This window comes from Lagenorhynchus albirostris, chromosome 8, assembly GCF_949774975.1.
Source record: "Lagenorhynchus albirostris chromosome 8, mLagAlb1.1, whole genome shotgun sequence".
NCBI classification, from domain to species: Eukaryota; Metazoa; Chordata; class Mammalia; order Artiodactyla; family Delphinidae; genus Lagenorhynchus; species Lagenorhynchus albirostris.
This window is the reverse complement of record NC_083102.1, coordinates 17,044,971-17,072,056: the sequence shown is the minus strand read 5'-3', so window position 1 is coordinate 17,072,056 and position 27,086 is coordinate 17,044,971. Positions and strand designations below refer to the sequence as shown.

Genomic DNA, 27,086 nt, shown 5'->3' with positions numbered 1-27,086 from the left:
TGCCACTGTCTTGATTCACACAGCAGTTTTACTTGCCTTTGCTTTTGCACCAACAGTAAAATTATGATCACCATCAAAAGAGAAAATAAAGTCTTAATAGTATTATGAAAAGAGTTTTGACCTCATGGATCTCTTGAAAAGGTCTCTGGGGCCCCTGGAGATCTACAATACTTTGAGAACTGCTGCTCCAGTGAAACAAAAGAGAGGAATTCAAAATTAGAACACAAGAATGAGGAATTCTGGCATAAAAGAATTAATAATGAAAAGTAAAATTAAATGAGCCTTTACTTAAGCATATATGATTAAAAAATAAGTCTTGAGAGAGTAGATATACAATTTAACAAGTATAAAAAATCACACATTTATATAAAGTAGAAAGGAGGTGAGGAAATAAAAAGCCTACTAGATTCTCAGACACAAGGTCTTATTAAGTGACACACTGACAACTAAATGCTGTACATGGGAAGCTTTTAAATAAACGATGGCATAGCCTCCATGAAATACTATGCGGAATTGTTCAAAATGAAAATGAAGAGTGGCTTATACTCCTTGAATGCTTACCATGTGCCAGGCACTGTTACAAGTACTTTTCAGGTATTAATTCACTTAATTATCACAAAAGCCTTAGGAAGCTAGTACTACTGTTCTTGTACAAGGAAACTAAGGCACAGAGAAGGTAACTCATACAAGTTCTGTATTGTTGAAATGCAAGATTACCATGCTATTGAGTCAGTAAAGCAGGTACGATCCTGTTTATTTCAAAACTTAGAAAAATATGCTTATACATAATCATAAAATTTCAGAGAATACACACAACAAATTTATTAGTAGTTACCTTTAGAGAAGAGGATTATGAGGATATTCATACTTTCTTATTTTAGTAGTATTACATTTTTTAAAAATGAGCATGCATTACTTTTATAATAGATTAAAGCAAGATAGATATTATTGTTTTGAAAAACTAAAATCAAAGGCTACTGCTTAGCAAAATCTAGACCTAAACATTTTTTTTTCCGATAAATTTAAGTTCTAGTAACTTTTTGGAAGAAAAAGAAGAAAATAAATTCTGACAGCTAAAAAAGGCAAAATGAAAGCAAGTTTAAACAAAGTGAATTCAAAGTCTAAAAAGCATAAAGTTTAAATAAATTGATCAGTTATATCAATAAATGTGAATAGGTTTATCTATCAAAGATAAAGAATGAATTTTGTTCATGTTCATTTTGTTTTGAATTTTGTTAAATGACAACAAAAAGAAAAGCAAACAAAAAATCCAACTAGAAGCTGTTACTGAGCAACACACCTAAGAAACAAAGTAATATGAGAAAATTATAAAAGAATGGGCAAAAATACATCAGGCACATATATCTAAAAAACTAAGAAGAGGGGCTTCCCTGGTGGCTCAGTGGTTGAGAGTCCGCCTGCCGATGCAGAGGACACGGGTTCGTGCCCCGGTCTGGGAAGATCCCACATGCCGCAGAGCGGCTAGGCCCGTGAGCCATGGCTGCTGAGCCTGTGAGTCCGGAGCCTGTGCTCCGCAATGGGAGAGGCCACAACAGTGAGAGGCCCGCGTACCGCAAAAACAAAAAAAAACCAAAAAAGAACAAAAAAAACCCTAAGAAGAGTAATATTAATATATGACAAAGTAGAATTAAAGGCAAAGAAAAGTAAATGGGAAAAAGATGTTCATTTTACATTTTTAAAAATGTAGACGTCAGTCATGAATTTTTATCTGAATATCAAGAAAACGACTGACAAAAATAGTGTTGTACACAACTCAACATTAAAAAAAAACAAAACAAAGAAAAACCCCGACCCAATTAAAAAAGGGGCAGAAGGACCGAATAGACATTTTTCCGAAGAGGAAATGCAGATGGCCAACAGGCACATGAAAAGATGCTAAACACCACTAATCATCAGGGAAATGCAAATCAAAACCACTACGAGATAGCACCTCACACCTGTCAGAATGGCTATCATCAAAAAGAATGTAAATAACAAATGTTGGTGAGGATGTGGGAAAAAGGGAACCCTCGTACACTGTTGGTGGGAATGTAAATTGGTGTAGCCACCATGGAAAACAGTATGGAGGTTTCTCAATAAAAACAGAACTACCATATAACCCAGCAATTCCACTCCTGGGTATATATCCAAAAAAACCCAAGTACACTAATTTGAAAAGACGCATGTACCCCAATGTTCATAGTAGCACTATTTACAATAGCCAAGACATGTAAACAACCTAAATGTCCATTGACAGATGAATGGATAAAGAAGATGTGGTATGTATGTGTATACACACACACACACACACACACACACACACACACACACACACACACAATAGAATACTACACAGCCATAAAAAAGACTGAAATTTTGCCATCTGCAGCAACATGGATAGACTTGGAGGGCATTATGCTAAGTAAAGTAAGTCAGAAAAAGACAAATACTCTATATCACTTATATGTGGAATCTAAAAAATACAACAAACTAGTGAATATAACAAAAGAGAAGCACACTTACAGACACAGAGAACAAACTAATGGTTACCAGTGGGAAGAGGGAAGGGGGAAGGGGCAATACAGGGGTAGGGAATTAAGAGATACAAACTATTATGTATAAAATAAGCTACAAAAATAAAATAAAAAAATAAAATAAGCTACAAGGATAACTGTACAACATGGGGAATATAGCCAATATATATTTTTTTAATTAATTAATTTATTTTTCTGTACATGGGCCTCTCACTGTTGTGGCCTCTCCAGTTTCAGAGCACAGGCTCCGGACGCGCAGGCTCCATGGCATGTGGGATCTTCCCGGACTGGGGCATGAACCCGCGTCCCCTGCATCGGCAGGCGGACTCTCAACCACTGCGCCACCAGGGAAGCCCTAGCCAATATTTTATAATAACTATAGGGTATAACCTTTAAAATTGTGACTCACTATATTGTACATCTGTAACTTTTATAACATTTACAGCAACCATACTTCAAAAAAAAAGGTCTATCAATCTCCTATAACCATTGCTGAGGAAAGAAGAAGAAAGAATCAGCAAAATGAAGTATACATTAAAAAAACAGCATTGGAGTGAGGGACTATCATAATAATCTCAGTCTTTGGCAGTTAAGAATATAGCCAGGCTTGATTAATAATTAATGAGATTGAATTAATATATACCAAACTCTCGACTCTATGGAAACTACAATTCTATTTCCACTGACTATTAACAAAACTCATTTATAATAGACCGAAGAAAACCTCAATACATTCCCAAGTTTAGGAGCTTACAGAACCCATTCTCTAATCCCAATGCAATAAAACTAAAAATTAGTACCAAAGGCTTTAGCACAAACACAAAACAGAACAAAAAACCCAAGGAAACAACAAAAATAACACACAAAACAACACACAAACACACACACACAACCAAACCAACACTTAATGTCCTAAATTACTGATGGAGTAAAGAGGAACGCAATACTAGAATTAGACTATTTTGAAAATAAGGTAAAAATGTTAATTATATTAAAGAATATTACTTATAGACAGAACCAAAACTGTGAAAAACCAAGTGAGCTTTTGTGAGATGGTTAAATTAAAAGTATGGATTTTTAAAGTCTGCCACAATTCTTTTACTTCACATTAGATTTTGAAAACATTTATAATTCTGCTTAAGTCTTGAAACAACAACAAAAATTTTAAGTACACTAATTGTGATAACTTTTCATATAAGCTGAAAGGTAATGACAATCTTTACAAATTTAGAAGTCCATAAAAAAGTCTGTATAGACTTACTAGAGAATGGACTTGAGGCTATGGGGAGGGGGAAGGGTAAACGGTGACAAAGCGATAAAGAGGCATGGACATATATACACTACCAAACGTAAGGCAGATAGCTAGTGGGAAGCAGCCGCATAGCACAGGGAGATCAGCTCGGTGCTTTGTGACCGCCTGGAGGGGTGGGATAGGGAGGGTGGGAGGGAGGGAGACGCAAGCGGGAAGAGATAATGGGAACATATGTATATATATAACTGATTCATTTTGTTGTGAAGCTGAAACTAACATACCATTGTAAAGCAATTATACTCCAATAAAGATGTTTAAAAAATAAATAAATAAATAAATATCCTTACCCACCTGAAAAGGAGCAAAAAGCATCTCCCCTTAACTAAAGGATACAACTCTCTTATGTTGATAAGCACAATGAATAGTTAAAAAAAAAAAAAAGTCTATAGAAACACCATTCAATGCATCTTGCTTCCTAAGAAAATTAACCTCAGAACATCTGACTTGAAAGATCTATCCTAGTTTTGTAAATATCAGTGTTAATAAGAGTTCATTAGAGTTCCTAATGCTTGAGAAACCCCCCAATATTTATATATATTTATAAATATATATATATGCATACATATATAATATATATCCATCAATATTTCCTTTAGAATAATTGTTCCCAAACCTGACACTGTTCAAATTATATACATCCTTATAAAAATGAACATTCAGAACAGAAGAAAAGAATTAAGAACAATATACAGCAATTACAGCACTAACTGCAGAAAATCTCCAAGCTAATTAAAAAAAAAGTCTTAATATTTTGAATCAAAGTCTAGGAGCCAAAGTACTTGCTCAATTCACTTTTCATTTTAAACAAAACTGGCAAACTAATACCTGGCTTTGGTGATCTTGTGTAGCAATTTGACTGTTTCCTCTTGAATAACAAATTAGGGGAAAACAATGAGCAACATTCTGTGCCAAAGGTAAAGAAGTCTTACAAGGACTTAAATTATTATTTAATTATGAAGCTTGAAATGCTGAACCACTTTTTTACATGATTAAGTCAAAGCGGCCTGGCATCTTTTTTATTTGATCTCCTCATCCTTCGTCTTACTTACACCTTAGAAGTAGTTAAAAGTATCAAAGAACACAGAACCCCCCTAATGCACTGGGTGGCAAGAGTTAAATCCTATAAGGATGTTACTCCCCCCGCCCCTCCCCATTCAGACACCCTATCTGCCAGTTTGCTAACATCAAGAAGGAGGTGAATTGGTTCACTTGGACTCTGCTAATGCCCTCTTTCCTATTCAGACTTTGGATGCTCTTCTTTTCCTGTCATTTAGACTCTAAATTTTACCAATGACTTTCACCTTGACCTGATATTCCTTAATCTGATCTTGATTTTGCCTTCTGGATAGAGAATAGCTGCAAGCTCTTTCTACATAAACTCCTCTTACCCTGGTATAAACAGCTGTAGATCTTTCATAAGACCTTGAAGCTTTAAAGAGTTTTTCATTCACTAGTCATTTATTTAGTCATTCCTTCATTCATTCAACAAATATTTATGAGCTCCCACTATGAGCTATACATTATTCTAAGTGGTAGAAATACAGAAGTGAACAAAACAGGCAAAGTTCATCAGGTCAAGTAATGGCCTGTAACCTGCTCAGCAAGAGCTGGATTATGGTCACTGTGGTTCTAAAAGTTTCTCTTTTGACAACAGTTTGTGCTAAGTCAAACAAAACTTCAAACTCCATTCTTCCTCTCCCTCCTTAATTAAAAAAATAATAATACTCATGTTCCTGTAATGGAACAAGAGTGCTCTCTGGAATCTAACAGATCCAGAAATAAATTCTGGCTCTGCCATTTACCAGCTTGGTTACCCTGGGCAAGTTACTTGAATTTCTTCAAGTCTCATTTACCTCATCTGCAAAAAGTCTTTCATGGTCTTTTTTAAAACAAAATTTTCTGACAATTAAACAAAAAAATGTAGACCAAGCACTCAGTAAACAACCTCACATTAAACAGTGGCCACTGGGATATTGTGATTATTGTTATTTCATAGCACAGTGCAAAAATTAGGACTCTAGTCATAGAAAACAAACTTATGGTTACCAAAGGGGAAGGGGGGTTAGGGATAAATTAGGAGTATGGGATTAACATATTCACACTACCATATATAAAATAAACAACAAGGATTTACTGTATAGCACAAGGAACTATATTCAATATCTTATAATAACCTATAATGGAAAAGAATTGAAAAAAATTATATATATATATTTTTATATATATATATATATATATAAACCGAATCACTTTGCTGTACACCTGAAACTAAAACAACATTGTAAATCAACTATACTTCAATAGAAAAGAAAAAAAAATTAGGTCTCTGGTTTGCTTTATCCGTGTTCTAGGGATATTACTAGTCTAATCACTTATATGGTCCAGAGAGCAAATTTTCTTCTGGTAGGCTGCTGTTACTACTTCATTGCAAGTGCAGCTACTAGAAGTTTAAGGCAAACAAAGGGTAATAGGTTAGGTACACCAGTAAAGAAATTTCAAGGGGCTTTATGATAGGAAGTGTTCTATCTCTAACACCCACAATCCAAATAAATCAGTAAATCAGAACAGTCTAGTTTACTTAGTATTTCTATATTTTTAGATGTCTAACTCTTCCTTTCACTAGATTTCCCCTAGTTTTTCTCAATCTTTGCCTTCCCCACTCTCCTACATGGCTTTAATATGGAATAAAAACATATTTTTAATAGTTTCAGATTTCCTATCCTTAATAGCAACATTTTTAAAATGCATCTCAAAAGTATAGTTTGGTGGAGATAGTTACTATAGATCCAGTACTTCTTATAGGCCTCTACTACACAAGATGAGGTTCATTTGAATAATAAACATTCGGATGGAATAGTGTTCTTTAAAATATTTCTAAATGAAATGGTTATCTGGCTCCTGCAGAGAACTACTATTTTAGCCTTTTCCTACTTTTTTAGGCTTTTCTTCAGGTGAAAAGAAACGACTAATTCTCTTCCTTTGATCTTTAAGATACGTACACGTTGCTGCAACTGAGCTCTAAGGCATAAGTACATACTCTACTGTCACAAGAAACCAGTGTCCTCAAAAGCTACTTAGCAAAGAGTAGATTAAATTAGCATACGTGTGACCATTTTGTAGTGCAGCACGTAAATTAATACTGGACACCTGACTGATTGTAGAATGTAGCAAAACTATTAAATTTAACAAATTCTATACAGTTGAGTCAATGTCCCTAGTAATTCAGTTACAGCTAAGTATTACCTGTCCCCACTTAGAATTCAAAGACTGTAAGACTCGGGTGTTTAGGTTTTGTTTTGTTTTTCTTTTTCAGTATTTTTATGATGACAGATCCTTTTGGGAACTGGATGAATGCTATGGACCTTCCTTTCCTATGACCCTCCCTCTGTCCTCCTCCCTCCCCTGCCACTCAAGGTTAAAAGTCCTTACCTTAGGATATTACTTTGCCAAGAAAAATCATATATTACTGCACTGGTGACATTAGTGGGTAAAACCAGTACCAGAGTTATAAATACCAGTACCAGAGTTGCAGATAATATTATATGAAACTTTACGATACAGAATATAGACAGATGGCACAACAGAAAGGTAGAAAGTCTGAGAAGAGTATAAAATAAAATCAGCTTGCTCTTAGTCCACATAGTTTCTACAAAGTTAACAGTAAAGTTCTGTCACACCAAATGCATCGAACTCTCAATGTTATAAATATGAACTCATTTCAAAGTAATAAACAATGATACTCATAACAAATAATCATTTAATGAGCATCTCTTTAATAAATGTAATATATGAAGATACAGCTTCATAAAGCACTTTAAATGTTTTAAACAATAGTTTCTTATTACTAGTTAAAAATCCATACTAGGCTGATCCTGACCAAAGTGATCACCTTCTAATATCCAACAGATAAGTCACCTCAGATATGTTCCCAATTGAGGGTTATTTTCACTGACAAAATTACCACTATGAGTGGTAGTAATTTTGACACACTTCAATGGTTGTGATGGCTGAGAATCTGGCCAAAAAGAAAAAAGCTGTTTGCAGTAAAAAACAAACAAAACACATATACCTTGTTTAAGGATGAGAACTGCAAAATAAAACGAAGTCCTGTGTTTTTAACACCATTTTACAAATAATTATGTATCTCTGTCTCTGGGACTCTTAACCTAGGACTATTCAAGGTTCTGAAAGTATGTATTCAAATTATAGGTTCATTTTCATTAATTTACTTATTAGCAGCATCACACAGAACAGAAAGCAAAGAAATAAAATGTGCACCAGAAAACATGTTAAGTGCAAATGTGTAAGTCTTTATAAGTATTTTTAATCCATAAAAGTGTTAAGCATCTTTCTTTCTTACTAACAAAAAAACGTTTTAAAATGGAAGCCTGCAATAATTAAGGTCCCAAATCTTATGGTATGTTACCATATATACCATCTATACATCTATCTGGAACTTTCAAGTTTTTTTTTTCTTTCAAAATGACTACTTCAGGCATTTAAATTAGTTTCATATAGTTGATTTACTTATTAAAAGCACACTTTTCTTCTTTGAAAGGTTTAAAAGCAATTAGACATTTTCTAATTGAAAATAGTGAAGTATTAAAATTTTTACTGATGGTATAAAATTACAATTTTAATTTAACAAAATATATATTTCTATATGAAGAAAGACTACCAAAATTAAGAAAATCCATCCAAAACATTATAGCAGTATCTCAATGTGGAAAAAGATTAATATGATCAAAAAGTAGCTTCATTTTCAAGAAACTAATTCATGGCTCCATAATTGGAATAAATTCCTAAAAATATTATGTAGCCTGGGAAATCCCTTGTACTCTGTTCCAATGGTTTATATTCTTAAAGGCTGTATCTGTAAATAATCCCATGATAAGGAGAGAGAGGGAGAAAGGGAGGAAAGGACAGGGCAAGAGAGAAGGGAAGAGAAAGAAAAATTCAGTCCCTAAAATTTCAGGCATGATCTCTGTAGAAATCTGCTGAGTGGGAAGGGGGTTATATATTTTCTTAAGATTGTTTTTTGTCACCATCATACATGAATGACAACTTAAATATATTCGTATCTTTTATTCCTGACAGAACTGCTTATTTCACTGTTTTCCAGTACCATCACAGAAAATAATCTAAAGGTAAGATGATTTTTTTTTAACCCCTTGGAAATTAATGTTATTATTTTGCCAAGAAGCTTACAGACTAAAAATAAAAAAATTTCATAGTTAATCATTTTAGCCAGCATGTATCTTGCTCTTCATTTGGGTTTATTAATTTTGAATAGAAGTATAGGGACTGTCTATTTCCAATCTGGGGTCTTTTTTCTGAAAACTTGTATTTCTATTTATCAGTTCAAACTTGTATGTTCTTCCCTATCTTCTGCTGGTTTGATCTCAATGTTTTACCTACTGTAATACTTAATCTTGATTTTTTTTTTCCATCTAGTATTTCACATGTAGTTCTGAAACATTTCATTACAAATGATGTGGAAAGAATACTCTTCTAGAACGAATCAGATCAAATCCAATCCTTCCACTCATTAGTTGTAGGATTGCAGGCAAGTTACTTCATTTCCATTTCCCTAATTATAAAATGGAGATAAGGCCTACCTGGGTAGATGTGAGGATTAAATTTCATACATATCTGTATGTATATTTATTACGTGGAACCATACCTGGCATAGAGTGAGTACTCAAAGGGAAGGCATTCTGTTCTCGTTATCTTCCATTTTGAATGTGATGTTCCATAGCATTCATTCTCCTCTATATTGCAACCAAATATGATTTCTTGGCTCTTACAGCAATCTATTCTTTTTATACAGTTGTATGTTTTCTTAACACGTTTGTATAGTTGCTTTCTAAGTTCTTTTCATATGTCACGTATTAAATAGGGAAATAATTTGAGAACCCATACAACTATCTATCTTATTTGTTGTTTGTCCTGTACACCCTTTTATCTGAACCTACCAAAGAAAACTCATCCTCAGAAGAGTTATTGAATACACTGGCCAGCACTGTAGGTCTCAAATGATATTTGATGAATGAACTGTGAATGAGCCAGTGAGAACTGTGCTAACTAGCCTTCTCTTTCACTCCTGGAGTTGGAAATCAAGCCAGGTCACGCGACTGGCGCTAGGGCCGGAAAGAGAATTCTGGCACGTTTTTGGTGATGGATGACCTTTGATAGCTGAGAAGATTTTGTAAAATTCCCTTTCACAGTTTAAAGATCTAGTTTCTCTTTGCATGTTTATAAGTAATGATTCCTAATTTTCAGAATAATTTTAGGCCTCTTGCCTAAAGGTTCACATTTACTGTAGAAACACTACACTTTTTCTTTTAAAGAATTTCATTCAGCCTCTCTTCTCTCTTCCCCCTATCTGTACATGGCTTTCCATGCCTTGCTTTTCCTTACAGTTCAATACCTTTAAACCATAAAGATCATATTTTTGGAAAGGCTGATCCCGAAAATAAGTTTTATATTTGATCATATATTTTAATTATTTTAGATTTCAAAAACTCAAGGGGAAAGAAATGAAATTTAGTTTATCGGACAACCTGGTTTTTGTAACTTCAATGTTATGCAGGAGTGAGTAAACTATGACCAGTGGGGCCAAACCTCGTCTGCTGCCTATTTTTGTAAATAAAGTTTTACTGGAACACAGACATGCTCATTTGTTTACATAACATCTATGGCTGCTTTTTAACAACAGCAGAGATGAACAGTTGTGATAGAGACTGTATGGCTCACAAAGTCCAGGCTGTAAGAGAGCCTTGATGACTCTAAGCCTCCTCTTAGGAAAGGGTCTAAATAAAAACAACACAAATAGCAAATATTTACTACACAGTTACAATATCTTAGGCACTGCTTTGTTAAATTTTACATTAATTATCTCTTTTAAAAATTGGGTAAAATTTTTGCATAAAATTTATGGCTAAAACGTGAATTGGGTACTTATTGTAATCCCTATTTTCAGATGAGAAAGCTGAGGGTTTTTTTTAATTTATTTATTTTTGGCTGCATTGGGTCTTCATTGCTGTGCGCGGGCTTTCTCTAGTTGCGGCGAGCGGGGGCTCCTCTTCGTTGCAGGGCATGGGCTTCTCATTGTGGTGGCTTCTCCTGTTGTGAAGCACGGGCTCTAGGCACGCGGGCTTCAGTAGTTGTGGCACACAGGCTCAGTAGCTGTGGCTTGCAGGCTCTAGAGCGCAGGCTCAGTAGTTGTGGCACACAGGCTTAGTTGCTCTGCGGCATGTGGGATCTTCCTGGACCAGGGATCAAACCCATGTCCCCTGCGTTGGCAGGTGGATTCTTAACTACTGCACCACCAGGGAAATCCTCTTTTTTATTTTTTTTAACAACTTAAGTTATATTGGGATTAAATGACAATTTAAGGCAATTATTAATATATATAGTAAATAAAATGGAAACATTTACATTTAAGACATTTATAGATTTTAGTATTTTCCTCAGTGAGTAACAGTATTTTCACATGTCTTTATTCAAAGCACTTTTCATATATGTAATCTTATTTTTTTTAATTGAAGTATAAATGACCTACAACACTATGTTAGTTCCAGGTACACATCACAGTGATTTGATATTTCTATACATTTCAAAATGATCATCATAATAGTTACCATCTGTCACCATACAAAGTTATTACAATATTATTAACTATATTCCCCACACTGTACCTTTCTTTCCTGTGACTCATTTATTTTGTAACTGGAAGTTTATAACTCTTAATGTCCTATTTCACTCACCCCTCCCATTCTCCTTCCTCTGGCAACCACCTGTTCATTCTCTATATCTATGCATCCATTTCTGTTTTGTTATGTTTGTTCACTTATTTTGGTTTTTAGATTCCACATATACGTGAAAATCATATAGTATTTGTCTTTCTCTGACTTATTTCATTTATCATAATACCCTTGATGCCCATCCATGTAGCAAATGACAAGATTTCATTCTTTTTTATGGCTGAGTAATATTCCACTGTATGTGTGTATATATATATATATATATATATATATACACACACCACATCTTTATCCATTCATCTACTGATGGACATTTAGGTTGCTTCCATATCTTGGCTACTGTAAATACTGCTGCAATGAAATTAAGAATTTAAAAATTCTTAACTGAAATTCTAAAATGATGGCCACAAGAGGTTACAAGTGGAAGTTTGTGTTATATTTATACAACTGCTATCACTATTACTGTATTTCACAACTATTACAGTAGTGAGGAAAAAGTGAACCAAGTTTGAAAACTGAGCTATTTTTAAGTGAGGAAATGCAGGAATATCATTTACACTAAGAACATCTGTTTTAAAGAGGTATGTGGTAAAACAACTTTGAAAACAACAAAGCAAGGAAGGGTTAATTCCTAGAGATATGGCTTCAACGCAAATTTAACTAAACTATATAGGTGGATAAAAGACAATGTGATAAAGATTGGGAATACAAAGATACCTTCTAAAAAATTCATAGCTCAACAGGGGACAGGCAGGTAAAAATTAATATGGGGTTCTTAACTGCAAGCAACAGAAACCAATTCATACTGATCAACAGAAATGTAATGCGTTAAACAGGCATTAAAAGTAGTTCTCAGAATTGCTGGGAAGTTTGAAGAACTGCACTCAGTAAACGGGCAGGAACTGAGCGAGAAGGCTTAAAGGCAAGAAATAAAAATCAAAATCTGTGACATGAGCCACCTGAGTACAGAAGAGATGTCACTACTTCTCCTTTTGGCAACTGGATGCTTTATTGCTGCCACTACATCTTTTACTGTGCCCACACAGGCTCCAGATAAAAGCATCCAATTAGTCATGTTTGGGCTATGGGTCAATTTCCTAAAGTTTGGGCACGAGAAAACAATTTATTTGTCCTTTTTTGCTTTTGTGTAGTGGGAGCCAGGGCTTGCACTTCACCAAGTTTCATACTATATAGCAGGGAACTCCTCAAACACAGGAAGGGGCTTCAAAGGCTGGGAAGCCCCACCCCCAAGAAAACAACCCCCCCTCTACAAACACTGTATCTTAAATCAAGATTTGCAGAAATATTTTGAGGGGGAGTCTCTGTGTGCTCAAATACCTATTCAAATACTTAAATAATAACAAGTGATATACTCCTATACATTCACCTTTGTTTTTTCAACCAGTCATTAAGACAAAACTCTTTTTCAACATTCAAAACTTAAAGACATATTTCACAGAGCAAGATTTGAGTTTCTTAAGCCACTCAGTTTTTCAAACTCAAGTCCAGGGACTTGTCAGTCAAGTCAGGAGCCCATAGCTCTCAAGTTTAAGAAACTACACTAAAACATAATATAATAAGAAAGCTCTATATTAGATACCATGTTGGCATAAACGAGGGATTAACTACAGTCAGGGAATGCTATGCAGAACAAAAACTTTAAAATAACCAGAAATTTACCAAGCAAATGGGGTGGGGCAAAAAAAGAATACTCCAACAGAGGTAACAGCTAGTATAAAGCACTTCATTAGAAAACACTGTAGTGTAGTGAAAAAGGCACCTGTTCAGGTCAGGAAAAGTGAATTAAACTCCTAATCCTAATTAGCAGTATAATCTGGGTCAAGTCCTTTAACATCTGACTTTTCCTCATCTACAAAATAAGGGAGACGGACTAGATGATCTTTAAGTAGTTTTGCTACTAAACAAATTTCTGGTTATTATTATTAATCACAATGGTTAACATTTATTGGCACTCACCATATGGCAGGGAAAATAGTATACAGTTTACATATATTAGGTAGGTATCATTATCCCCATTTTCCCCAATTGAGGAAACTCAAGTTCTGAGCAGTTAGCTAACTCATTCAAAGTGATCCAGTTAGTAAGAGAGCCACAGCTGGAGGATTTAATTGCAAAGCCAATACATTCAATCATAGTTAAACCAATCACAAAATTCCAAATTCCCTAAGGACAGGGAATTTGCTACTATGGTTTTTATTATGCTATAGGTAATATGTTTATTATCTACCTTTTTCTGATATCTAAATTTTTCAGAGGGCCAAGAATTTAGACCCAAGTATCAAAATATTCATTACTTTATATGGTCAAATAGAAATCTTTCCAAAATATATCATACACATCTCTGTTTAGATAAAAGTAGATCAAATTTTAACTTTTCTTGAAGCTCAAGGTTACATTTATACATATTAATTATTGTATGGTTCTGTGGAACTTTAAGATAATGTGACTCTTTTCTCTTCATTTTCTTGGGTCAGCTTATGTTTTTGTTTCTTCTCTCACTGCTTTCATTAATCACAGGTCCTCTACACTCTTATAATGGTTTCTGGACTAAAAAAATAAATCAAGTTGCAAAAAAATTACTTTCAGCCATATTTCTCATTACAAGGTGGCTTTTGATGTAGTACCATAAAGTAATTCTTAATTATCAATTCAGCTGTGATTTGATGACCTAAGCACAACTTTATTGTTTCAAATACTTTGACATAGAATATTGCTGTACTGTACCATATCCTCCTATCTTAAGATACTTCATAAAGAATTAAAATCTAAAGCATCATGTCTTCACATAATGCCAGCGAGCCAGAAAAAAAAAAAAGTTTAATGTTTATGAAGTCATATGGGTTAAATGTGAGGTAGGTTCCAAAAATGCTCCTTGTTTCCCTGAAATGATAGAAAAAAGGAAAAATCCTTATAGGAACCCTCCTGCAAAAATTCTAAAGAGAATATAAGAGAAAGTGGCTCTATCCCATACTAAAACATATTATGAAACTACCATTAAAACAGTTTAGTATGGATAGAAAAAGAGCAAGAAATCCAAACACATATTGGAATTTTCTTTATGATAAATAGTTCAGATTAGTAGGTAAAGAGGAATTACAATAAATGTAGAAACTGTTAAAAAAATACACAAACTATATTCCTATTTCATGTCTTACTTCAAAATAAGTAACTGAAGGATCAAATGCCTAAAATGCAAAAAAATGAAAAACAGAAGTTCTGGAAGAAAGACCAAATTTATTCATAATCTGATAGAGGAGAATAAACAGGTCTCTTTAAATACGACACAAAATCCAAGTCACAAAAGGGGGAAAAAGGGATATACTTAACCACATAAAAAGTAAAGACTGTTGTAAAACAACAACCAAAAAAATGAAGCCAAGAGACAAACTGGAAAAAATATTTGCAAAACATATGATAAAAAAACTAACTTCCTGGACTTCCCCAGTGGTGCAGTGGTTAAGAATCTGCCTGCCAATGCAGTGGACACAGATCTGAGCTCTGGTCAGGGAAGATACCACATGCCGCGGAGCAACTAAGCCTGTGCGCCACAACTACTGAGCCTACATGCCGCAACTACTGAAGCCCGTGCGCCTAGAGCCCGTGCTCCGCAACAAGAGAAACCACCGCAATGAGAAGCATGCACACCTCAATGAAGAGCAGCCCCCGCTTCCCGCAACTAGAGAAAGCCCACACGCAGCAAGGAAGACCCAACGCAGCCATAAATAAATAAACAAACAAACAAACCCAAAATACTAACTTCCTTAATTTATAAAGGGCTCATACAAATCAATAAAAAACAGACCAATTACCTACTAGAAAAATGAACAAAAGATATAAACAAGAAATCTGAGGAAATGAATACAAATGCTAATAAATTTCTGATGTTTGATTTCCTCATTAAAGAAATGCAAATCACCTATTCAAATGGCAAAAATGCAATGTCTTAGGGAATGATCAGTCTCAAGTGCTACTGATGTGTGTCTAAGTTGATAAAATTCATCGGGAGGGTCATCCAGATATAGCCTGAGAAGCTGTCAAGCATATGTACAAAGGTAATCATGATAACATACGCTGGAAAAAGATGTTTATCATGGAGCATTAGTTAAATAAATTATGGTATATCCATAAAATGGAGGCAATGCACCATTTAAAAAGGCAGGGGGATGAATAAATTTCAATGTAGAATCTAAAATAAACTATTAAGGAATTAAAAAAAGCAAAGTGCAGAAGTGTGTATAGAATTATTTTTAAGTGGGGAAATGGATGAGTAAGCGGGTTTTCCAATGTTTCTCTGGAATTAATTATGTGAACCTGTTAAGTGTGGTTAACTTTGTTCACAGGGACTGGGGCAGAGAGCCACAGGTCTTGCATTTTCTAATCTGTTCCCGAGTTAATGTCACTTTTTAAAGTTAATAGGAATTATCTACAGAGTAGAATTGTGGGCCAATTTTTGCCTTTTTAAATACTTTTCTGTCTTAAAAATACCTAATAAAATCTATATTTTAAATTTAAAAAACCACCTGGGTAGGGATAATGGGACCCTTTGTTGCACTTTATTCTATCAATACAGCTTTATCTCTTAAATAACAAGCATATATCATTTTAAAATTTAAATCAGCTTTAACATATTACACTTTAAATTGTTTGCCCTAGTTTGATAATGTTTAAAATCTCAAAGCAAAACACTACATATGGACATCTGAGTGAAAACTTGTCTTCCAATGTTAAAAAGATCTTGCATTACTTTAAATTCAAAGTAAAAGACTAATAGAAAAGTATCTATACTAAACTTCTGTATCTACTGAGGGCACCTTCTTCTACAAGCTGACCTACTGGCTTTCTGACTGGGTCACAAGCCCTGCTGCAGAAAGGGCATAACACAGTGACAAATTTTTATAAGAAAGAAACTGATAATTTAAAAAAGAAGCAAACAAACAAAAAGAAACAACAAAAAAGGAAACTGCATAAAACTGATACATGCAAGATAGTGTGAATCAGGACCTCTTTTCAATTGCCTATTTTATTAGGAAAGTGAAAAGTGATCCCAATAAGTCATGCAATTTCTAAAGATTAGAGTTGATACTTTTCTCTCAGGTTCAAGAGATCATTTTCTCTCACAGGTGAACAATTGTTGCTTTTCAAACATACCAGTGTCAAAGGCAGGTGTAATTAGATTGGGGGCTGGAGAGGGAAAGGAAACCACAGAGAAAGGGAAGTTAGAGGCCTGATGTATAGTATTTCACAGTAAGTGAAACAGAAGCACATGTAAACAAGAGAGTATATATATCAGACCTACTGTAGATTCTAAGGTACTACTTATCAATATAACTCACAAGCATTCACCTCTAAGACAGTTGGATCCTCAAAACTAATCACAAAGCTCACCTCTAAGTAGTCTCAATGGATAATTACCATCCTGCTGTGATTATTTTTAATACTTACTCAATAATACAGTACTCCCTGAGTTACCTAGCATTATTGAGAAATGAAAGTCAATGGTATGCTGACATAAATAGCAAGGAGCTTTGAAGCCAGAGAGACTAAGTTCAAATCTCAGCTTCATTACTCAAGAGCTGTATGACCTTGGGCAAGTTATTTAATCTTTGCCTCTATTTCTTCATCTCTAAAATCTCTAAAATTGGGTTAACAATATTAACTATGTTCAGGGGTTGATGTGATAAATAAATGAAATTATACCTGTACATGGCATCACAGTACTCAAATATATAAAGTTTTAAGAACATACCTTTTGAAAAAAGTGCCATTTGTTTAATTTAAACCATTCTGAATAGAAGTCTCAATACTTCAGTTAACTTTTGTTTCTTCTTAAGGCAAACAGACACAATTTAACTTTTCCTGTACTGTACAGGATCGTAATTATTAATACAAATTATAAGATTACGCATGACGACACATACAAAAAAGTTTCCACAAGCTTTCAATCAATCAATTAATCAGTTTCTTTACAGACACTTTAAGACAGCACCTGACAAGACTTAAAGTTTATAGCGATGTCTCCATGCTAATTATTTCCAAATGTAACAATTTTACAATTAAACAGTTGAAAATTTAAAAAACTGTACCCCTTTTACTATTCCTTATTCACAGAGATAACTTGTGCTTGCCTCTTGCAAGCCCCTTTCTCATTTTCTTAATGTGCTCATGCTAAGCAACTGTGAGCTAAGAAGCCAGATAACCATTTCAAGGCAGACTGATCTGGTGAAAAATATATGGGCTGTAGATTCAGACAGCTCTGGGTTTAAATCCCAGTTGTGCTACTTATTTTGTGACCTTGTTAAATTACTTAACTTCTCTAAGCTTCAATTTCCTCATCTTCAAAATGGGAATACTATTACCTATATTGAAAGGCTGTGGTAAAAGGCAAATGAAAATTTACGTAAAAATCTTACAGAATGCTTTCTAGTACCTGGCAATATAAGTCATCCTGTCAATGGTAATTATTATTATATAACTAATGCAAGATGTTGAAACTATAGTGAAGTTAAGAATAAAAAGAATTTCTTACTTGGAACATATGCTTTTAATGTGTGAAATTCCTTGGCACTATACTGGAGACACAAAGATGAAAAAGGATATAGGATCTATCCTCCAGAGGCTCACAGCCTTTAATTACAGACAGACATATAAACAAAATCACAGCAATTTGATAAGTGAAACAGTAAAAGAGGCAGCACTCCATATGAAGTCAAAATGCTTCTCTGGAAGAGATGATATTTAAGCTAAGAGGAAAAATAGCTCACCAGGTTGGGAGTTAGGGACTGAGGTGAGCTGACTTGGTCAAAGAAGATGAAAGAGCACACGTGAAGATACACAAGTAAGAAACAGCCTAGCAGGGTCTGGAGCAGAGAGCGTGTAGAGAGAGTTTAAAAAGGCAAGCATAGGCCAGATTTTCACGATCTAGTACGCCAAACCAAGGAGGAGTTGGCCCTTTTTTAAAATAAATAATGGGGAATCACAAAAGTGTAAGGGCAGTGAAGAAGGTTGGCTGAAAAAGATAAGATGCTCAGATTCGTATTAGAGAGAGATCCCTCCAGCTGAGATGTTCAAGTTGATCAGGAAAGAGGGGGGAACTACAGTCAAGGAAAATACAGTCCAGATGGTTAAGCAGCAGCAACTAATCTAAAGTAGTGATGATAAGAATGTAGAGTAAGGAATGGATGAGAGAGACTAAGAAAGGGAGTCCTGATAACACTCAGAAATTTGGGAAAATTCCCCAATTTCTAGTTTGGGCAAATGATTGGGTCATAATGTCATTAGTCAAAATGGGGAAAAGAGAAATAGAAACAATTTTTGAGAAGAAAATGTGAGCTCAATTTGGAATTTATCTGAATGGCGCTATCCATTAGGCAGTCCGGAGCTCAAGTGAGGGCCGAATTAACTCCAATGGGAGAAATTAACATAAAGGCAGAAATGGAAGGCAAAAATAAGGCACCAAGAGGAATCATACAGATTGAAAATGGGTGAATACCTACTATTACTGCTCATGAATATCTTACTTTCTCTTGTTTTCCAATTGGACAAACTGCTTACGAAAGTGAGATGTTATTTTACTTTGCATGCTACTTTAAAACCATGAACGCTTTTCCACATAGGTCTGCTTAATATAAACATATGAGTTTTCTGAGCATTGCGTCCAAATTCTTCACTATTATGCCAGGCTTAGCAAAGTGCTGGGGGCCTGAAAGGTGCCCAAGAAAAATGGATGAATTAAGTAAATACGGTCTTTTGGTCAGTCAAGAAACCAATTTGTTTCAGATATTGTTTTAATGACACAGATGAATATTTAATATGGAGTAATCTAAGTTTTTCTTTATATGCTGCTTTTTCCATTTAGGAACATAACAATTTTCAATGGTTTTGGAACTCTGAACTTATTTTTCAGAATTCAAGAAGTTACCCCAAACCAACAATTTATGCCTATCCATACTCCAGATTTCTGTATAGAAGTCAGAAGCAGATAGAAAAATACAATTATTGTTTTTTAAAATATTAATTTTAAAAAAGGGAAATACTAAAATGCTTCACCCACAGGTCCATTCTTAAATGTTAGCAATGTGAGAGATATTCACAGGAGTACTCAGAAGAGTATTTTTAAAGATTCTCACCCCTTAGAAGGAAAGCTACACAAGTCCAAATGTTTCTTTACGTACTTTCTTTGTACACACTCAGATAAATGCACATTACATAAACTTAGAGAATAATAATGTGTGCAAAAATTGGTGGATGAAAAAGGTAAATCAGTGAATAAGCAGGGAAGATAGAGGCTAAGCAGAAGAAACCATGTTATGAGGACCTGAAATGTGAAAAGGCACAATAAGGGAGCTCAGTCAGAAAAAAATGGAGTGCTAGTTTTTGGTTGTTTTGTTTTTTATTATTTTTCATTAACAAAGCAAAAGATATTTGAAGAGACTCAAGTTACCCAATAAAAACTAAGAAAGGAAAAAGCTCAATGGCCTGTTCATAGAATTACTTTAGAGTCAAACCTTTTTGGATAAACCAGTTCTTAATACTTTATTTTACTTTGCTTTGACTGTCTATCCTTCCCTCTCATGCACATCTTTTTTGTTAATGACATAAGCAGTATGGTAGTAATAGGGAAAAAATCAAAATCAAACTGAATAGAATGACCTAATTTAAAAACTAACTGAAAATAAATTAATCCATTGGTATTGGCACATATTTTTACAAAAATGTTTTTGTGTGATTGAAAACTATGCATAATCTGCCTGGATGTGGACCTTGGGAATGTCCTGCTAGAAATCTTGATATCATAAATTTTCACAATTACAGTTTAGATTGTGAGAGACTGCATGGAGAAGTTAAGGAGTCTAAGTTTGGGAGTCGGCAGTTTAGTTCTGCCTTCGTTTGTTCTCTCTATAACTTTGGATTTTTTTTTTTCCTCTTAAGTACCCTGCATCTCAGTAATCTTATCTGTAAAATGGGACTAATAAAAGGACTTACTTTACAAGACTCACAAGGATGATACTAAATAATATAACAGGAAGACACTATATAAACTTATTTTTATAGCTGCAAGCTCAGTACTTAAGAACTTTTCATATCTCAAGAATATCAAATAACCTAGGTTCCACCATTAACAGAAAAACAAAAGCCCACTCACTTCCAGAGTACTTCAGTGTCCCACCACTGGAACCATACCATGGACTGAAGTGTTCCAAGTAATTTCCTTCCTTTAAGCTTAAGGGAAACATCCAAAAAGTCCGATTTCAGACTATGCGAAAAGTCTAAATTGTAATGGTACTAAACAGAGTAAAAACTATCAGTAGCTTGCCTTGCACAATCCTGTAAGTTTTAAGAAACTCTGCTTCTGGTTACTTGTTTCTAACAGAACTCTGAAGCAAAAACATAGCAACATACCAGTGGTCATATCCTTTGAAGAACTAAAATCTGGATTGGCTTCTTACACTTTTAGAAGGTGAGCAAGATGCCCTCCCTGATCATGTCATAAAGCTATACTTTTTAGAAGCAAGATGTGCTCCATGCTTAAGTAATAAAGTCATACTTTTGTTTTGAAAGATTTCTTTTTAGATCACCATATTAAAATCACATGTAAGTTCTCTCCTAATTACACAATGCACAATTTCAGGGTCCAAAGGCAGGCCAGCTTGGAAATTTTAAGTTTACCACTTGATCACAACGTGGATTCACATCTGGGTTTAGGTTTGAGATTAGCTTTCTTCATTATGATTCTACCCCCAAGAGTACTGTGACTAAACTGCCTTACTATTTATTACACATATAAGCATTTCTGATGGAATCAAGGAGAAAGACAGAGTAACCAAAGTTCACACACTTGTTTGGAAACTGCTCAGATAACTTAAAGACGCCCAGATGCTAAATGACAACCTTACCACTGGAAGCAAAGAAGTTATTTGTTTTAGCGTGGGAGAGGGAAAAGGCCACACCCAAAGTTAAACGACTTCACAGTGAAGTGATACCAAGTTTCAGAATTTTAACTACTGCTATTTTCGGTACTCTTTTTCACGGTCAATGAATACTTTAAATTCATAACAGGCCCAAAGTTAAAGAAAACGTTCCTCTGACCCTAATCACTTGTTACTTCATTCAGTAGTGGGCAGGTCCAAGATGGAGAATTACCTCGTCCATAAAAAGATTTAAGTGTAACTCTGGAGTAGAAAAGGGCCGAACTCAAGTCATCAGGGCTCGTAAGTGACTCTAAAAGAGCGGGTCACCACTCTCCCCTCCCCCAAGAGGTCGGGAAGGCAAGAGCCTGACTGTGTCACCACGGCAGTTACCTGACACAGAACGCGACCGCGTTGTGTGGACCCATCTTTCAGTTTGGACGCTCCCTGCCTCCCGGCTCTCTAGGTGCCGCCTCCACCCGGGAGGTCTCCCCCACCCCCGCCCCCGCCAGCCCAGCTCCCAGCAGCTTCCTCAGCCTCCCCTCCATCCCACCTCCGTGCTCTCGCGACTCCACTCATCCCCACGTACCTTGGCCACATAGTCTTTCACCTCATCCAGGTCTCCGTTTTTCAGGGCCCACATGAACTCCTTGTCGCACATTACTGCAGCGGGGCGGGCCGGCTAGCCAGGCAGAAAACGAGGAGGCGGTGGCAGCAGCAAGCGGATACCGCCGGGCGAGCGGGAGACAGGGCCGCGCGGAGCCGGAGCAAAGAGAAGGCGGGGTAGGCTGGCAGGCGAGCGAGGCAGTTGGCCGCGGCGACCGTTAGGGCGGGAGAAAGAAAGTTTTTTGCGGCCACCGGGCCCAGCTGAGAAGGTTCCGCCTGGCCGAAGAGAAGCTGGAGCGCTTGCACTTCCGGTTCACTCCCCGCTAGGGCCCTCCCCCAACTTCCTCTTCCTCTTCCCGTCGGCGGAACGCCCCGCTCGGGACCCCGCCCCGACGGCCCGCGGCTGAGCGCCCCGCGTGCGCAGGCGCAGTGGCTGGGACGGCTGGCGGAGATTGCTGGGGGAGGAGTGGGCGGGTCTGGGAAGCCAAACAAGGGGGTCGGAGGTCAGGAAGGGCAGAAAGTGTGTGGCGGGAGATTTAGGGTATTCCAGAGGGGATCAGGACGTTTCTGCGCCCCATAAGCGGGAAAAACTTAAGAGAAACCCACAGCCTTGGAGGGCATGTTGCTCACCTTCCTAGTGTGCAGTAGGAATGTTTGATTTGAATTCCTTGCCTTCTCTTTTCTTTCCCTCCTCCCCTCCTTTTCTTTCTCCTTCCCTCGCTTCCTTGCTCCTTCCCTTCCTTCCTCTACTGTCAAGCATCCTTTAGGCTCCTACTGCATGTCAGACTCTGCTAGGCACAGAGGCTGTAGGAAAAAAGATGGCATAAACCAATTCTTGCCCTCAAGGAACGCTTCCATACTTATGACAACAATGTGAATTCAGTGTGCCGATACTACGTGTAATGTTCTGTGGAGGGAAAAACTCTACTCATCTCCCCGACCAGCAAATGATATCCAGAGACTAGGAATTCAGTTTGATGCCATAGGGCAGAGCAAACTTAACTGACCGGTACAATTTGTGTTTTTTAAATTTTTTTGTTCGTTTGTTTTTAATGCTTTGAAGCTTCAGGACCGTTCTAGTGAAACCGGTTCTACTCTTCCTAGAGTTTGGCTGTAATACCCTGGGGCACAGCCACCAAATGAATTGTGCCTCAACCCTAATGACCCAGGCGTGCACACATGAACATAAAGAAAGCCAATAAAAATGCTTATTGGAACTATTATATATATATATGTATAGTCCATTATTTATGACCCACTAAACGGATAAATGATAAACTCCTTTACTAGGCTTGCCATATAGAATAGGGGTTCAGAACACAGACTGGAACCAGAATGCTTAGTTTTGAATACAGGACCCAACCTTTGTTAATTTTGTGTCACCTCAAGCAAGTTATTTAACCCTGCCCTGTTCAGTTTTCCATATTTGTTAAGGGGATATGACAGTAGTGTTCAATAAGCGCATATATATATATATATATATATATATATACACCTGTGATTTAGAACTAGCAAATAGAGATAGGATTCAAATCAAAAGAAAAATCTCCAAATATTTAATAGCTACCTTGATTGTTATTCTGTTAATTTTACTTTCTGACAGAAATGCAACTTCACATACCTAATGATGATACATTTCTGGGAACAAATCTCAAGGATGAATTTGCTAGGTAAATCCTGGAGTTCCTATCTCTTTTCTAATTCCCACCTGTGTGATCTTTGAGTTACATCCTGATGACAGCTCTTGGTTTATGTCTCTAGCCCAGACTTCTCTTATGTGATCCATTCTGATATTCAACTTCTTACCCATTTGAATGTCTCAAACTTAACATGTCCAAAATAGGATTTGGTCTCTTCTGGATTCTAAACCTAGTTGTCCCCTGGACCACGCCTTCTCTTTGAATGACACCACCAACCACCTTGTCACTAAAACCAAACTCTATCCAGGCCTCTGTGAGCCCTCTTGACTAGGTCTCAACCTTCGTCTATAAAGACTTGAATAAACATGAACACAGGCCCTATCAGCTCAACGCCATATCCTAAAATAATGCCAGTCCCCCTTAAAGTGGCTGCATGAGAAAATTCAAGGCTGCCAAGGCCCCTGTTTGTTCCAGTCAACACCTGAGGATGGGACCTCTCTCTCCCAGTCTGTGTAGGAGGGTAGAACCCTAACTTCAATGATTGCCACTAGCAGACACAGCTGGCCTAATCGCATTTACACTGACTAATCTTTTGTAATTTTTTACTTCCCTGACTCTACAGAGCCCCCACTCCACCACCCCTTCCTCATTCTCCCTTCAAAACACCTATTCATCTCTATACAAATGGAAGTTTTGTTCAGTTCACGTTGGACTCTTTTTCCCTATAGCAATATTTCTTACTGATAAAAATCTGTCCTTACCACTTTAACTAGTGCCCTGCTTTGTTCATCCTTGACAATGGGAGTCATATATAACCCCTGCTGCTCCCAACCTTTCTCTTATTCCATCCATCAGTAAGTCCTTCAAAATATATCTTAAATTGTTCACTTCTCACCATCTTCCCGGCTTGCTGGCCCCCCAAGACCCTTCCCAGCCCTGTCATCTCTGCACTGATACAGTCGTCTCCAGCTGGTCTCCCCATTTTCACTCTCATCCTTTTCCAATTAATTCACCACATAGCCAGTTACCTTTTTTTTTTTTTTTTTTTTTTTTTTTTTTTTTTTTTGTGGTATGCGGGCCTCTCACTGTCGAGGCCTCTCCCGTTGCGGAGCACAGGCTCCGGACGCGCAGGCTCAGCGGCCATGGCTCACGGGCCTAGCTGCTCCGCGGCATGTGGGATCTTCCCAGACCAGGGCACGAACCCGTGTCCCCTGCATCAGCAGGCGGACTCTCAATCACTGCACCACCAGGGAAGCCCCAAACATGCATTTCTTATCTTTAGACCTTTCAATGGCTTCCTACTGCATTTTAGGATAAAATTCTAAATTATTTGCTATGGTCTTCAGGGCCCTCTGTGATCTGACCCCGATGGTCTCTCCCATTTCATGACACTCCCCTCCCACCCCATTGCTTCTTTGTTTCCCATAGATCTCATCTTCTGTCAGTTTCAGAAAAAACCAAGCTTATTCCACCCTAGGGCTGTTATGCTTGTTTCTTCTTGTCTGGAATGTTCTTTTAATTCTTGCTCACTCCTGAGGTCTCAGTGCAAATGTTACCTCTTCAGAGAGGCCTCTCAGACCATCCACTTTAAACAGGTCCCTCAATCATGTCTACCATATAGTCCACTTTTTTTGTTTTTAACCTCTTTAAGTTCACTTATCATAAATATTTTCACTATTGTTTCTTCTTGTTGTTACCTATTTTGGCAGGTATCCAACAGATATTTCCCTTTGTCTGCCATCCTAGGCATAAGAGAGAATTGCTCTTGCTGGCTTCCTTGTGGTTGGATAATGTCATGTAACTAATTCTGGCCTATTAGTTATGAGCAGAAGTAACATGAGTCACTTCCAGGCTTGCCAATGCAAGACGCTTCAGAGTGCTTTATTCCCTCTCCCACAGCAGCCAGCAACACTCAAAACAGTGGCTGCAGTCAGCCTGGGTTCCTGAGCAACTTACAATCAACAGAACTCCTCTTCCATCCCATAGTGGATATCCAGTAAAATAATAATGAAACTTTTGTTGTTTCAAGCCACTGAGATTGTGGTGTTTATTACTGCAGCAACACTGAGTCAGTCTTGACTGACACAGAAATTATTGTCAGAAGTGAGCTGTTACTCGAACAAAAACCTTAAATACATGGCATTGGTTTAGGGCCTAGGTAGTACGCAACAAAGGAAGTGATATTGGAAGCCATATGGATAGTGAGTCATTTTCACAGGAGTGAAACATTTGGCAAAACAATCTCCTGTGATAGCATGGTGATGCATGGAAGACAGATAACGTACCCTGTATACCTGTAGCTCTAGTGGAAGAGGCTGGGAAATGGAAAGCTGGTGGCATGTGTTGGGAGCTATTTTTGCGTGTTGCCTGGGGTGGAGGGGAAGGGGAGGGGGAGGGCGGGCATGTTTTTATTTACTTTCTTTCCAGTTTTACTGTGATATAATTGACATATAACATTGTATAAGTGTAAGATATACCACATGGTGATTTGATATGTGTATGTATTGCAAAATTATTACCTCAACAAGGATAGTTATCACATCCATCACCTCATAGTAACTTTTTTTTTCTTTTGGTGAGAACTTTTAAGATTTACTTTTAGCATCTTTCAAGTATACAAGGCAGTATTGTTAAGTATAGTTACCATGCTGTACATTAGATTCCCCAGAACTTATTCATCTTGTAAATGGAATTTTGTACCCTTTGACCACCTTCACCCATTTCCCCCACCTTGCAGCCCCTAGTAACCACCAATCTACTCTCTGTTTCTGTGAGTTTGGGTTTTTTTAGATTCCACATGTAAATGAGATCATACAGTATTTGTCTTTGTCTGACTTATTTCACTTAGCATAATGCCCTCAAGGTTCATCCATGTTATCACAAATGACAGGATTTCCTTCTTTTTTTCATGGCCCACTGTATAGTATATCACATTTTCTTAATCCATTCATCTGTCAGAGGACACTTAGGTTGATTCTATGTCTTGGCTATTGTAAATAATGCTGCAATGAACATGGGAATGCAGACATCTCTGATACCCTGTTTGAATTTTATCATGAAAGAATGTTAAATTTTTTCAAATGCTTCATCTGTGTCTATTGAGATGATCATATGATTTTTATCTTTCATTTTATTAATGTGATTTTTCACATTTATTGATTTGTGTATGTTGAACCATCCTTGCATCCCAGGGATAAATACCACTTGACCGTAGTGTATGATCCTTTTAATGTGTTGTTGAATCAGTTTGCTAATATTTTGTTGAGAATTTTTGCATCTATATTCATCAGGGATATTGGCCT

General features: G+C 36.6%; 1 protein-coding gene across 3 annotated transcripts in view; it reads right to left on the bottom strand.

The window, feature by feature from the left end:
* The window catches only part of MTPN (myotrophin), a 61,373-nt gene extending 38,921 nt beyond the window's left edge, over positions 1 to 22,452 (bottom strand). For all 3 annotated transcript variants that reach the window (XM_060156591.1, XM_060156593.1, XM_060156592.1), the window contains exon 1: positions 22,128 to 22,452. In XM_060156591.1, coding sequence (XP_060012574.1) covers positions 22,128 to 22,199 — 72 coding nt within the window. In that variant the 5' untranslated portion in view covers positions 22,200 to 22,452. The remainder of the gene's footprint in view (positions 1 to 22,127) is intronic.
* Positions 22,453 to 27,086: the final 4,634 nt, after the last annotated feature.